This window comes from Cavia porcellus, unplaced genomic scaffold (assembly GCF_034190915.1).
Source record: "Cavia porcellus strain 051 isolate PalLab524CR breed Dunkin Hartley unplaced genomic scaffold, mCavPor4.1 scaffold_1, whole genome shotgun sequence".
NCBI lineage: Eukaryota > Metazoa > Chordata > Mammalia > Rodentia > Caviidae > Cavia > Cavia porcellus.
Genome location: NW_026947484.1, coordinates 213,522,988 through 213,536,747, shown reverse-complemented (window position 1 = coordinate 213,536,747; position 13,760 = coordinate 213,522,988). Strand labels below are relative to the sequence as shown.

The window sequence follows — 13,760 nt, the reverse complement described above, 5'->3', positions numbered from 1 at the left end:
AATCAAGAGCACGATGATTTTCAAGCTTAACTATCTGGAGTGAATCAAATTCTTAATGCCGCAGATTCTTTGGGAGGGTGCCAGGTCTCACTGTGACACGTTCAAATCAGCATCATCTGCAGCAAAAGTACTACCTCCTGGCACCTTATTCATAAAAATGGAAATTGGATACATGCCTTGGCTCTCCACATCAACCAAAATGGCAGGGAAAAAGACAGGAGGCCTGGTGTGGGGGAGGTGCCCTCTACACAGGCTGTGTCTGGGCTTCAGTCGACCTGTATATAGCAGCAATTTTATTCATAGCTTATGCTATCTAACACAATGAAATCACTCACATAATTCCTAGATGACAGCAGAAAGTGGAGAGAACTCCTCTTTCACAGGCTGCTTTGCTTTTTCTACCCTAAACAACAGAAGGCCTGAGTACTGGGTACTCTGCGAAGGCCAGTTTGAAGAAGTCCTGAAAGCTTTCACTCTACGTGGGATTCTGAAAGTACCTAGATCTAGATAACCTAGAATCCGGTATTTCAGACATTCTAGATGTTCTACCAATACTGTCGCTTGTGTGACTGTAATAATCTCAGCCCACTTAAACTACATTAAAAAATTTGCGTTAAGTTAAAGTTAAACAATTTTATTCTATTAAAGTTTCAATTCTTGAGTAGCTCCTTTTCCTATGTTCTTCTGTATGGTCATCCTTCATCCTCTATTTCTATCATTTGTTCTTTCAAACATCACCATATGAGTCTTTGTTAGGTGCAGGAAGCACAATGGTAAACCTGATTCATAGGATCACTGCCCTACTAAATTTAAATTTAATTGTCACTAGCACAGCAAATTGGGTGCCAAATTTTCAGATGCACTCTTAAGTTTACAGGGAGAAGGATAATCAGACAGGTGCACAGATTTACTTTAGCTATGATACCTTACTATGCCATATTTTTTGACAATTCAAGTCTATTATGGATATGCAGGATAAAGTAGTGTATGGAAAAGTTCTATCAAAAGAAGCTATTTCAAAAACCTTAATCTATTATTTTTCTTTCTTGATTTCATGCAAGATGGATCCTTGATCCCTAAAATCAGTTCAGTGTTCCTCAACTTTTTGTATTTATACATTTTAGTATTTATAGATTTTGTTGGTGATGACTTATTCAAACACTTGGAATATATAAAGCACTATGGTAGGGTCCAAAGAACACAAATATGAATAGAAGTGATTTATGCCTCAAAGGGCCAACCAAAAATACTAAAGGATAAACTTACACTCCCAGATACTATCATAAAGTAAATAATTACTAAGTGAGCTTTGTAAAACCGGAAGTTGTTCAAGGAGAAAGAGCTCATTATTAATGGAGATATCATGGCTTCAACTCAAAAGGTCCTTATTTAAAGATGACATGATCCTTAACACAGAAGACCCCAACCAAAGGACCCCTAGAACTAATAAACAAATTCAACAGAGTAGGATACAAAACAAACACACAAAAATCAATAGTGTTTTGGTATACCAAAATGAAGTCACTGAGACAGAAATTAGAAAAACAATCCCATTTATAAAACAGATTCCAACTGACCATGATATATCAAGAAAAACAATTATATCGATTAAGAAGTTTCCGCACAGTAAATGAAATAACCAACAGAGTGAAGAGAAAAGAAAATCTACAGAATGAAAAACAATTTTGGCAGGTACTCCTCAGAAAGAGATTAATATAAAGAACTAAAAAAAAAAAAAAAAAAAAAATTAGACCCCTTCATGAAAAGACCCTACCAAAAAATGAGCGACTAAAATGAATAGATACTTCTCCAGTGAAGAAGTACAAATGATCAATAAGTACATGGATAAATTTTTAGCATTTTGGCCGTTACAGAAAAGCAAATTCTATCTCAATCCACAAAGAATGGCTAAATCACAAACGCAAAAAGACAAGAAACACTGGTGAGGTTGGGAGGAAAATGAACCCTTCTATATTTTTGGTAGGAATGTAAACTTGCACAACCATTATGAAAATCAATATAGAGGTTTTTCCAAAAACTAAAAATAGAAATACCATTGAACCCACTATGCCTCTTCTGAGTATGTTCCCCAAAGAGCTAAGACAGCACATTAAGTAACAGATGCATACTCACGTTTATAGCAGCACAACTGAGAATAGCTACCCCTTGGAAGTGGCCTACGTGTTCATAAACAGACGAACAGATAAAGAAAATGTGGTAAATATACAGGATGGAGTATTACTCAGCCATAAAGGGGTATAATTTTGAGTAATCTGTAGGGAAATGGATGCTTTTTGAGATCATAATGCTAAGCAAAATAAATCAGACACAAAAGTTAAATATTTCATGGCTTCTCTTATATAAGAAACTCAAAATATAAATAAAGGGCAAAATACAAAACAGATAATGGGAAACCTTTTGCAGATGGGAAGGGGGCCTAAGGATGGAGGGAAAAGGGAAGGGTAGGAGAGGAAGGGAAATAAAATAGACTAAGATGTCACGTATATATGCACCAACTCCCCATGGTGAATGTGTTTATTATGCATCTCGAGCATATACTAATGGCTTGCGTTAAGGATGCACTACTCTTAGGAGCTTAGTGCTTATGATACTCCTTAAAGCCATGGGACTGGAAGAGATTCCCCAGGAAGGGGATCATTGTTTAGTTCTTTAACTTTTCTCTTCCCCTGTCTTCTTGCAACACAGGGAAATTCAACTTCCTCTTCTACAATGTCCCTGGTATTCATATTATACTTTGCCATTCATAACCAGTGACTGTCTTTCACAATCTTCATCCAGCCTGTCAATATATCTTACTGGTTTCACTTTCAAAACACATGGAGAATCTGTATGTGTCTCCACACTTGCGCTTTCTTTCATATGAGTATTGGCCATCGTCAACTTTTACTTGGCTGGCTGCAATTAATCCAACTGGTCTCCCTGCTCTTCCACGGTTTCTTTTAGTCTGTTCTTTTAATACATAAATCAAGTCATGTCATTCTTGAGCTCAAAACCCAGTTAGGCCTCCTGATTTCACTCCACAATTAGGGCCAAGTCCCTGTAATAGCTTCGCAAGAGGCTGAGGATATCAAATGTAGCTGCTTGGGTACGTGGTTTAAGAATGGAACGAACATCACTGGTTTTGATAACCAGGAAGTCATTAGTTGAGACACTAATTTCGTAAAAGGGGCAAGGATGGAAACCACATATAAGAGAAAAGCAGGCAGTAAGAATTAGAGGCAGTTTTGAGAATTATGGTAATAAAAAAGAGACCAATGGGCTAGAAGTTCTAGAGCAAAATCAGATAAAAAGTGATCACTGCTTTTACCTTTCATCAAGTAGGGAAGGGGTGTATCATAAGAATAATTATGGGGCAAAATGATAGATATATGTGGTAAAGACACAGGAGATGGTCATAAAACTTCATAAAGCTAAAAGTACCTTATTCATTTAGTTGCCATTTTCCACCTCGCTTTCAGAGGGAGGATAATTATGACACAAATATCAAGGTAAAGGGCAAGGACGGGAGTCCTCAGCAGCAGCCTGGAAGAAGTGAGGGTGGGCAGGGGAACAGAGCATTAAGGGGAGGGAGCTTAGCGAATAACTGGACAGAATAAAGGAAGATAAGGAGACAGATAATCAGAGGAAAGGGACTGGAGCATGGTTTGAATTTTTCAGGAAGGTAGGAGTGAAGTTACCACGTGAGAGCGAGAAGACCGACAGGAGTAAAAGGAACTTAAGCTAGCAGCTCTCTGAAGGGCACCTGTTCCCCTGCTACCTTCTACAATATGAGTTCCTCTAAGTGCTATCTCCCCTACACATACAAACCTGTTCAGCCACCAGGGTGACCGTGTTGCCCTAGCTCCTGTATCTTCCTCATCCCCTAAAACGAGAAGAGATCAAATGCAGGCACTATACGGCGATGCTGACTTGGACATACACATACTTCAACACAGACCACAGAATGGAGGCGATTATTTTTAGTGCGGTATTCAGGGAACACCATATCTTTAGTCAAAAAGCATAAAATTCTACATGCTCTAGAGAAGAATAAATTTCCCACAGGTCTCTATGCAGAGTTTCATTTATTAAAGGAGGTAAACTTTATTTTTTTTTGGAGGATAAGAGCAGTCTAATTTCAGCCAGGTGATGACACTGAATAACACTCAAGCCACCCTATTCCAGATACAGTGCTCATTTTTTCCCCATTCGCATGTCCCAAGGGGGATGTTAACTTTCCCATGCTGAACCAATCTTGCAAATTGTCTTTAAGAATCTGAGAGATCACAATGATTACATTCAAATATGCTGCTCAGCTGCTCTTTAAACTTGTAAGCTAATTGAGAACTCAGTACTGAGCTGGAGGGGGTGCACACCTATCATCTCAGCTCCTCGGGAGGCTGAGGCAGAAGGGTTCCAAATTAAAGGCCAGAAAGCTCTTCTTTAAGAAACTGGCTAGGGATGAAACTCAGTGGAGAGTGCGTGTCTAACATGGTTGCAGTACTCACCACTGCAACCACACCGACAGCTACAACAATGACAGCAACAAAGGGCTCAAGTTTTGAACAGTCAGATCTGGTAAGATCTTTGTTCTACCAGCTCATTTGTCCTTAGACAGTTTCCTTATCCTAGCTGAGACTTTGCCTACCTGTGGAAATAGAAATAATAATAGTACCTGTCTTGTGGGGTTACTGTAAGATTTAGACAGGACAGTGCTACTTTTTTCTTTTTTTGGACAGTGCTTCTAACATGCGACAAGTGTTGGACACATGTCTGTGTTTTTATTGCCCTACTGTACCTCAAACTGACCTGAGCTATACTTTTCTTTCTCTGACTTTAAATATCTCTTTTCCTCTTTTGACTAAAATGCTTTTAGATCTAGCTTGAATGTAAGCTCCTGTATGAAACCTTGCCAGATTTCTCTGGAAATAAGTTTTCTCTTGCTAAACAAGCTTTGTGCTCTCCTCACAGCACTGACTATTATGATATCGAGGTGCAGAGGTTTGGTCCTCCCTCTTTGGCAGGTTCCTTGAGAGTACACATCTCCTCTATTCTTCACTATGGTCTGCATACTCCAAATGATTAGTAAAATCATCACCAACAAAATTCATACAGAAATGCTAGAACCATATAGAATATAAAAGTTTGAGAACACTGAATTGTTCTTAAAGATTAAGATTTTAAAAGAAGATACATCTTGTATAAAAGAAAAGAATAGATTTTTCTTCATAAAAATTAAAACATTTGTATTTAAAAACATGGCAATATTATAAACAAGTATAAAAAGTAAATAAATCAGACAAATTCAACCCATATAATGAGAGAATTTTAATACACAGAGAAGCCCCATAAAGGAAGAAGATTTTAAAAATATACTGTAATTGAAATATAGTCAGTCCTCTGTATCTCTGTACTGCATGTGCAAACTCAACCAACTGTGCATCCAAAATATTTGGGGAAAAGACTGCATTTGTACTGAACAAGTACAGACCTTTTTCTTACTGCTATTACTTAACCGAACATAATGATTTACATAGTGCTCACCTTGAATTAGGTATTATAAGCAACCTACAGATGATACATACATACATATACACACATACTTTTTAAAAACTATTAAGTGACTACTTATGATCTCAATTGTCCAAAATATGAATATGAGAGAGCATTATAAGTGCTAAAGTAAGAAGACAATCACTTCACATTCTGGAGTATTTCTGCAGATGACATTATGATAGAGTCATATTAAAGCCGTTTACTGCCCAGATGGGTGTGTGGGGGAATGCCTGTAATACCAGCTACTCCAGAGACTGAAGCAGGAGAATCACTTGAGCTCTGGAGTTGAAAACCATCCTGGACAACACAAAACAAAGAAACAAGCAACCTACCAAAAATTATTTTCTATTACTTTTCTGATAAAACTAAAATAAAATTTATTGCAACAGAACTTATTTTTACAGAACTAAAGTCAAACCAATGATGATCTAATCACATCTGTAATGGGACTTTTGGGGGCTTTTTCTCTTCCCTAGGAAGAGACTTATATAAATTACCTGTGATGGGTGATGTCTAGACTAAATGTACTTGAAAGCCAAAAATTTATAGTTCCAAACAGGATAATGGGGATGGCAGGCTTAATTAGGTACACTTGCAATTTTATCTCTAGATTTTAAAGATCTAGAGTTAAACTACATACACAAAAAAATTTCCAATGAAATAATCTACAACTACCTTGCTTCTGAGATCAGGATGCTCCTAAAAGTACAGGAAGGGATGAAATCATTAGGGGGCCCTATTTGTTCCATATATAGAAAATAGTCCACACAAAACTGGCAGGAAGACCTAACAGGCAGAATTAATGACTGCTCAGGCTTGAACACTGCTGATAGCATTAAGACCAGTGTATTAACACAGCACTGTGAGTGAGGCAAGAGCCACAGAAACTTTTAAACCTCTGGCAGAGCGATCCTACTTCTAGGAATCCATCATAAAGAACCATTACTAGAGCTACTACTATTAAGTTACAGTTCAACTACTCGAGGAAATATTATCTAACCTTTTAATAAAAGGAATATGAAGAAACAATAAAAAAGTGTGCTTATAATATAGAGCAAATTGAAAATGTGTAAGCCACACTATAACAGCATCATGGAAAGAAACAAAAACATATAATAAAAGTGACATTGGTTTGCACAGAATAAAAGTTAGTTCCCAGAGACCTGGGAATTATTACAAGAAATCTATAAATTCATGAGCACATATGTATCTTTCTGAACAACAAACACTGGAAAGTACCATTACTCCATGAGATCACATTTTTTTTCACATTACAAAAATGGGAACCATCTCCTGAAGCTTAGAACAAGGTAAGGGTGCCTACTCTTCTCCTGTCAGCACAATATGAAAGACTGGTTACTGCAATAGGCAAGAAAAAGAAACAAAAAGCATTATGATTAAAATGCAAGTAAACCTTTATTTGCTAGTGATATAACTGCTTTCATAGAAAAATTTGAGAAATCTTTGGACACTGAATCTAGTAAGTAAATTTAACAAGTCTGGAGGATACAGACTATTATACAAAAATCAATTATATATTTTTACATACTAGTAAGAAACAAGTAGCCACCAAAAAAAAATCTACTTACAATGGTGTTGAAACCAATACATTTAGTAAAACACATGTAACAACTGAACATTGAAAACTAAGGCATTGCTTAGAGAAATTAATATCTATGGACTCAATAAAACCTCAATCGCAATCCTTAGCTTTTTTAAAAATAGAAATGCAAAAGCTGATTCTCAAATTTACAGAATAAATACTAATCATCTAGAATATATAAAGCAGTCTTTAAAAATGGCAAAACTGGAGGACCTTACACTATCTAACTTAAAAACTTAGCAGAGAACTACAGTAATCAACAAAGTATGGTACAGACAATAAACACTAAAAAACAGAGCAGTGAGGCCTGGGAATGTAGCTCAGTGGTAGAGAGCTTGCCTAGAAGGAATTCAATTCCTAACACTACCAAAAAGAAAAAGAGTTTGAGATAGATCAACGAAGTAGAATACAGAGTTAGAAACAGATTCAGGTTTATACAACCATTTGATTTTTAAGAAAGACACTAAAGCAGTAGGTAAAGCAAAGTTTTTTTGTTTTTATTTTATTAAACATTGTGTTAGAAAGCAGAATGTTCATGATGGTACAAGAAAATGAACATGAGGACTGGGGATTTAGCTCAGCAGCATAAGCACCTGTTTTGCAAGTGTGAGGTCATGAGTTTGATCCCCGTTACCAAAAAGAACAAACATGGACTCCTACTTCAAATGAGACACAAAAAAGAATTCCACATGTATTCTAGACCTAACTCTAAAGGTCCAAACCATCAAGCTAGTAGAGAAAACATTTAAAAATATGTCACAATTTGAGGTAGAGTTGTCTCTGATAGAAAATGGGAATCAAAAGCAATCAGAGCCAAAAAATTGATCACTTAGACATCCTCAAAATTCAAAGCTTCTGTTCACCAAAAGACACCATTAAAAAGAGAAGTCACAAACTAGGAAAAAGTATTTCTGAAACATATTTGACAAAGTACTTTGTATTCATGGTACATTTAAAATACTTCCAAAATTTATTAATAAAAAAGCAAATAAGTCAATCAGAAAAAATCTAGGTGCTGGGGTATTTAGCTCAATGGCATTAACACCTGCCTTGCAAGTGCGCAGTCGTGATTGGTACCCTGGTACCAATTAAAAAAAAAAAAAAGAAAAAAATCTAAATGATATGAACAGATATTATGCAAAGAAGATATATAAATAACTAGCATATGAGAAAGGTATCAAAGCCCTCAAGGAAATGCAAATTAAAACTGTAGAAATACTATTTTTTTTTTGTCTTTTTCGTTTTTATCGGTACCCGGAATCGAACTCATGACTGCTTACTTGCAAGGCAGACACTTAATGGCGCTGAGCTAAATCCCCAGCCCCTAGAAATACTATTATACACACTTGGAATGGTTAAAATAAAAACAATCGAAGAAAAGTGTAAAATATAAAATGGTATAACCAAAGTGTTTATGAAAACGTCACATTTACCCTATGATCAGCAATTCCTTTAGTAGGTATTTTTCTAACATAAATGAAACCCAGTGTCAATAACAATACAAAACTGCAGTTGAATATTCTAGCAGTTTTACTCATAAAAGCTAAAAACTGAAAACAGCCAAAGTTCCAGATGATACAGAGAAATTTATATTTGGTCTTCATCATGTTTCCCAGTAAAAGTTCTGAAAATTTTCGTAATCTCAGGATAGGAGTGTCTTTTATATGCTAATGAGAGGACTAGTGGATTGGCACCCCTAGACAGCTTCAAGATACTGGCTGGCCACCTGAAAAGCCAACTCTGAGATTAAAGATTGGAACTGTCAGCCCCATACCTCTAACTGAATTGGTCACCAACAGCCAAGGATATAATGATCATGCAGCCAAAAACAAACTCCTGCAAAACTGACTGAACCCTAGTTAGTTGTGCAATATGCTGAAGAATTTAGGGGACGTACAATATCTGTAATTTTCTTTGATGGACAAATCAGATGGATAGATATGTGGAAAATAGATATAGTACATTAATAGTAACATCCAGATGTAGAGAGGAATTTACTACAGATTATTTTATCAATTTTTCTGTTTTAATTTTTTTTCATAATAAAATGTTGTGGAAAGAGAGGGCCACTGTTTTGATGTTGATAAAACATTATTTTCCCCATTTTCTAAGTTCTCTTAATATACCTTTATAATTTTCAACATTTTAAAGCAAATATAAATGATTTCAAAAAAGAAATCTGTTTATCATATGATTCAGGAAGAACTTTATAAAATTTTGATTATGTAGCAAATTATTGGTTTTGAGCAATTAAAAATTTAAAGCTAAGTGTTATTAAAATTTTTTTCTTTTAATGGCTTATATTAAACTTTCCTTGTACTGAAAAACCTGCCTGTATCATTCTATGCTAATGTGTGCTTACCAAAAGTACACTACTTCTTAGATTCCCTAAGAACCCATCAGGACAGTATTAGGAAATATGAGTTGGCTGTTTACTTTCAAATGGGCTTTATCTTTCAAAAAGCACAAGTTTGTGCCAGGTGCTAGTCAATGGTATCTTGTTAATTTCCAAAACAAACAGAGGAGAGTGCCATGCAATTTCCATTACACACACTTCACCATTAGGACCTGGGTTTACTAGCTTGACACAGCTCCAGGAATAATGGTTTCATTCCTCACTGAAATAAAATAATGTGCCACATAACTCAGCAATGCGGAACTTCTAAAAAAATGTTGTCATATTAAACACGGTCATATTTTTCAGGCCCCATTATGCCAAAACAAAAGCCATTTGCTGTAACTCACCCTGGGTATGGAGAAGTCTCATATGGGCCTTAGGCTTACCTCATTGCTATGTCGTACGATTCCGGATGAATACAAGTCTGGTCCAAAGGATTTGGCTTCAGTATTGCATCCACTGTGGTTTTGCTCTTCTTTTTGCCCTGCTTCTCATTTGTGACTTCAGCACCTGCTGAAGATGTCACAGCAACTGCCTGAATTTGGCTTGAAGATTCAGTTTGCTGACTACTGCAGTCATTTAAAACCAGGAAAAACCAAAAAAGTTTTTTAAAAAGGGAGGTCGGGCAGAAAAGAAATATACACAAACTAACCATTCACTTCATAGATACAACCATTTATTTGTTCAAACCACTGTTAATTGGACTGTTATTTAAAGCCAAGAAATTCTTTACTGATTCAATCAGTGTAACTGTCATTCTAGGAGAGAACAGAGAAAAATGCAGGCGAGAAGGAGGAGGAGGCAAAGGAGGAAGAGGAGGAGGATAGAGTGTGGAAAGGAGGGAGGAAGGCATAGAGAAGGAGTGGAGGAGAAGGGAAAGATTATTCCTGAGAGTTGATGAAAAACCCAAGTTATTAAAAGAACCTACTAAGCACAGAACATAATGAATGGGAAAAGACTCATAATTAACTTATTATGGAATACTTTAGAGTAGAAATTAACTTTTTTAAACCCCAAAAGACTTTCAAGAGACTCAAGCATTACTACAAAAGGAACCTGAATTAGACTGGTATCAGATTTCTTACTGGCAAACATCAGAACAATACCTCAAAAGCTCTGAGACAAAATGACTTTGAACCTAGATCTTACATGTGAGCTAAAGCAGCAGTGATTTAGGAGGGCAAATTTAAATCTATAGTTACACTTGCTTTCTAGAAAGAATTTAAAAATAAATTGCAGAAAAATACAATGAATTCAAGACAAAATCAGAATGTAGACTACACAGTGACCAAGTACAGGAACCGTACGAAGGTACGTTAAAAAACAGTTTGAAAGGGGAAGCAAAAAAGGATTAAGATGCAATACGTATAGGTACTAACTTCCCATTATGTATCACAAATGTACTAACAAATAATAAAAGAAAAAGTGAACAACTGCTTGTTAATGTCTCTCTCACACCCATGGTCTTACACTCTTAGATCCACACACCTACACAAAAATCTAAACCTTCCAGGTAAAGAGAGAAAGGCTGTAAAGACTCCTAAGTTTCAAGTCTTGTCTGCAAGGACAGAGATACTTACTAACTCCAGAAGTCAGTCCAAAGCAAAATTAAGGACAATCATTAGAAGAACAGATGTTTAGCTTTGAAATCACCAAGGAAGTTTAATAGTATCATGAGAAAACAAGGAGAAAACCTGTTAAGTGATAATTCTAACAACAAAAAGAAAACTCAGAAAGCAAGATAGAGAGAAAATATTTAAGAAAAGTAAGTCCAATCAATAGATATACTAAATATAAATGCATTAACATTAGATTAAGTAAAACCACAATAACCAGCGATATGTTTATAATAGCCATATAAAAATTAAATATCATAAGAAATATGCAAGCATATTTGGAAAAGGCCAATGCTGTGCAGTTCGCGTTTGTTTCCCCTTTGATTCACTGTGTGGCTACCCCTACATTTCATACAAAACTTTGCTCAAGTAACTCTTTAATAAATCACTCATCTAAAGCAGTTGCACTGCTCCCCAAAACACTGTTACATCTTTCTGCCTTAATTCTTATAGCACTATTTATCAACTGAAGTTATTTCTTTTACTTGTTTATTGTCTATCTCAAACATTAAAATATAACTCCACAAGAACAAGGCATTTGCTGACTTGATTGCTGCATTCCCACTGCCTAGCAAAGAACAGACAGTTAACACATCATACTGAATGAAGCAAAAACTCTAGTAACGAGAATTTATGTCAGTTAGTGAACTGACTAACAGTTACAAAAGTGGAGGATGACAATAATACCAGAGTGCGCTTTTATTCACCTGCAAAATGTCCGAATATAATCTTGGTTGATTCTGATAAAGCCAGCACACTGCTGGAAGGATTTTGGACCTAGCCCTTTCACTTTCTTCAGCTGTTCTCGGTTGATGAAGGGACCATTTTTCTCTCTCCATTCAATAATATTTTTGGCTCTGTTGGCATTGAGTCCCGCAATATGCCTAAAATAATAATAATAAAACAAAATGAGCAGATGAAAAAGGAGACTCTCATCCACAAAGACAATGAAATAAAACATGTGGACCACAAAAATCCACCATGGTTACATATTATCATTATGTGTAAGATAAATTAATCCAAAAGGTCATTAAAAATCAAAAGGACAAAGAGAAAAGAATTATCTAGGAGGAAAAAAGGAAAACAAGACAGAACTAGCTGCTGTCAAAGATGCTGGTTAACACTGATGCGAGGGAAAGAACTGTCTCTAATACTGTTTCCACATTACTCACATTCCTTTTATTTCTGAATCAAAGGAGAATGCTGCCTATTTCTTTTTGTTTACAAAGGGACTTAGTGATAGCTACACTTGTTTCTGTCTGCTTGTTTTCATAATGTAAAGAGCTGAACTATAGAGAGGTACTTAGGCACAAACAGCAGGGTTAGAATAAAACTATGAAAAATTATCACTGGCTGGCTTGGTGTTAATTAAATGATTATTATTTTATAGACTCAAGTGTACTATGGACTTAAGGGTTCATAAGTAGACTTATGTTTACTATTCCATATTTGGAATAATTAAGTGTTTATACCTATGACAAAAAAAGCAAACCTTAATTTCCACTGTACCAGTTTTAGTGAAAAAGGTCCAGATCTGGGAATTTCATGCTGCATCAAAACTATAACAAAGGCAAGATTATAAACACAGAAAAGACAGCTTTTCTATAACTACAGGGGAAAAAAGACAAAGTACTATACATAAGGTATAGTTGTATCAATTGTTTGATAGGTGACTTGTAAAATCATAGTAAAAATGTGGTACGTATACCTTAAACTTTTGAAATTTATATTTTCGTTATAGTTTGACAGACACATGCAAGGCACTGACTTAGTGAAAAACACCTAGTCTCATGTGGTGGGAAATCGCTCTTTTCCACATTAACCTTACATAATTTCAACTAGCGACACTAATGTACTCAATGATTACCATACGGTCTTCACTTTAGATCTGCGACATTAACAATGATAATGTGGGTTGTTAACAATTCTTCCCTTAGATGGTGTCTTCCTTTCTAAATGATTGTCTAAAGCAATGTATAAACACACAGACTTTCTGCACTCGACAACTTTATACACGTGTCCTCTTGTTTAAACTAGACAGCAACTGCTCAAGATTCTGTGATCTTCGGCCACAAATTTCTTATCTCACCTTAACAAAACTTCTGAACAGATGTTAATATCCACTCCCACAAAGCTGACACATTCTTCTACAACACTGTCCAGTGTTGCCTTGAGTAAAGTCTGGGACACATCATGCTGAAAAGACAAAGATCAAGTATTATCCCAACATGAAGGAGAAACAGTTTTTGGACTCTTCCATTATTCTTCCTACCCCACCTGTAGTTGGCTAACACACACCATGGTAAATTTCTTCATTTCTCTTAAACACACTGTAGCAGATGTAATTGAGCTGCACTTCAAGAATGTGTGTTTTTTTAAACTCTAGGCTACTTCTACATTGACTTGAAAATAATACCACCAGTATTTTTTGCTTGTCTGAAATTCTGCCTGGAGTAGCAAATCTTAAATTTTAGTTGGCATTAAAATCACCTTTAGGGATTGTTAAAACATGTCTAAAGTTTAGATTCAATATGTCTGGAGAAGAGCCTGAGAATGCACATTCGAACAAGGCCCCACGTGGTGGTAT

The 13,760-nt window shown here is 35.8% G+C and overlaps 1 protein-coding gene across 2 annotated transcripts in view; it reads right to left on the bottom strand.

The window, feature by feature from the left end:
* Srbd1 (S1 RNA binding domain 1) overlaps positions 1–13,760 on the bottom strand; it is a 234,164-nt gene that overhangs the window by 18,960 nt on the left and 201,444 nt on the right. For both annotated transcript variants that reach the window (XM_023566369.2, XM_063229102.1), the window contains 3 exons: positions 13,263–13,369; positions 11,881–12,057; positions 9,944–10,126 (listed from right to left, as the gene is read on the bottom strand). In XM_023566369.2, coding sequence (XP_023422137.2) covers positions 9,944–10,126; positions 11,881–12,057; positions 13,263–13,369 — 467 coding nt within the window. The remainder of the gene's footprint in view (positions 1–9,943; positions 10,127–11,880; positions 12,058–13,262; positions 13,370–13,760) is intronic.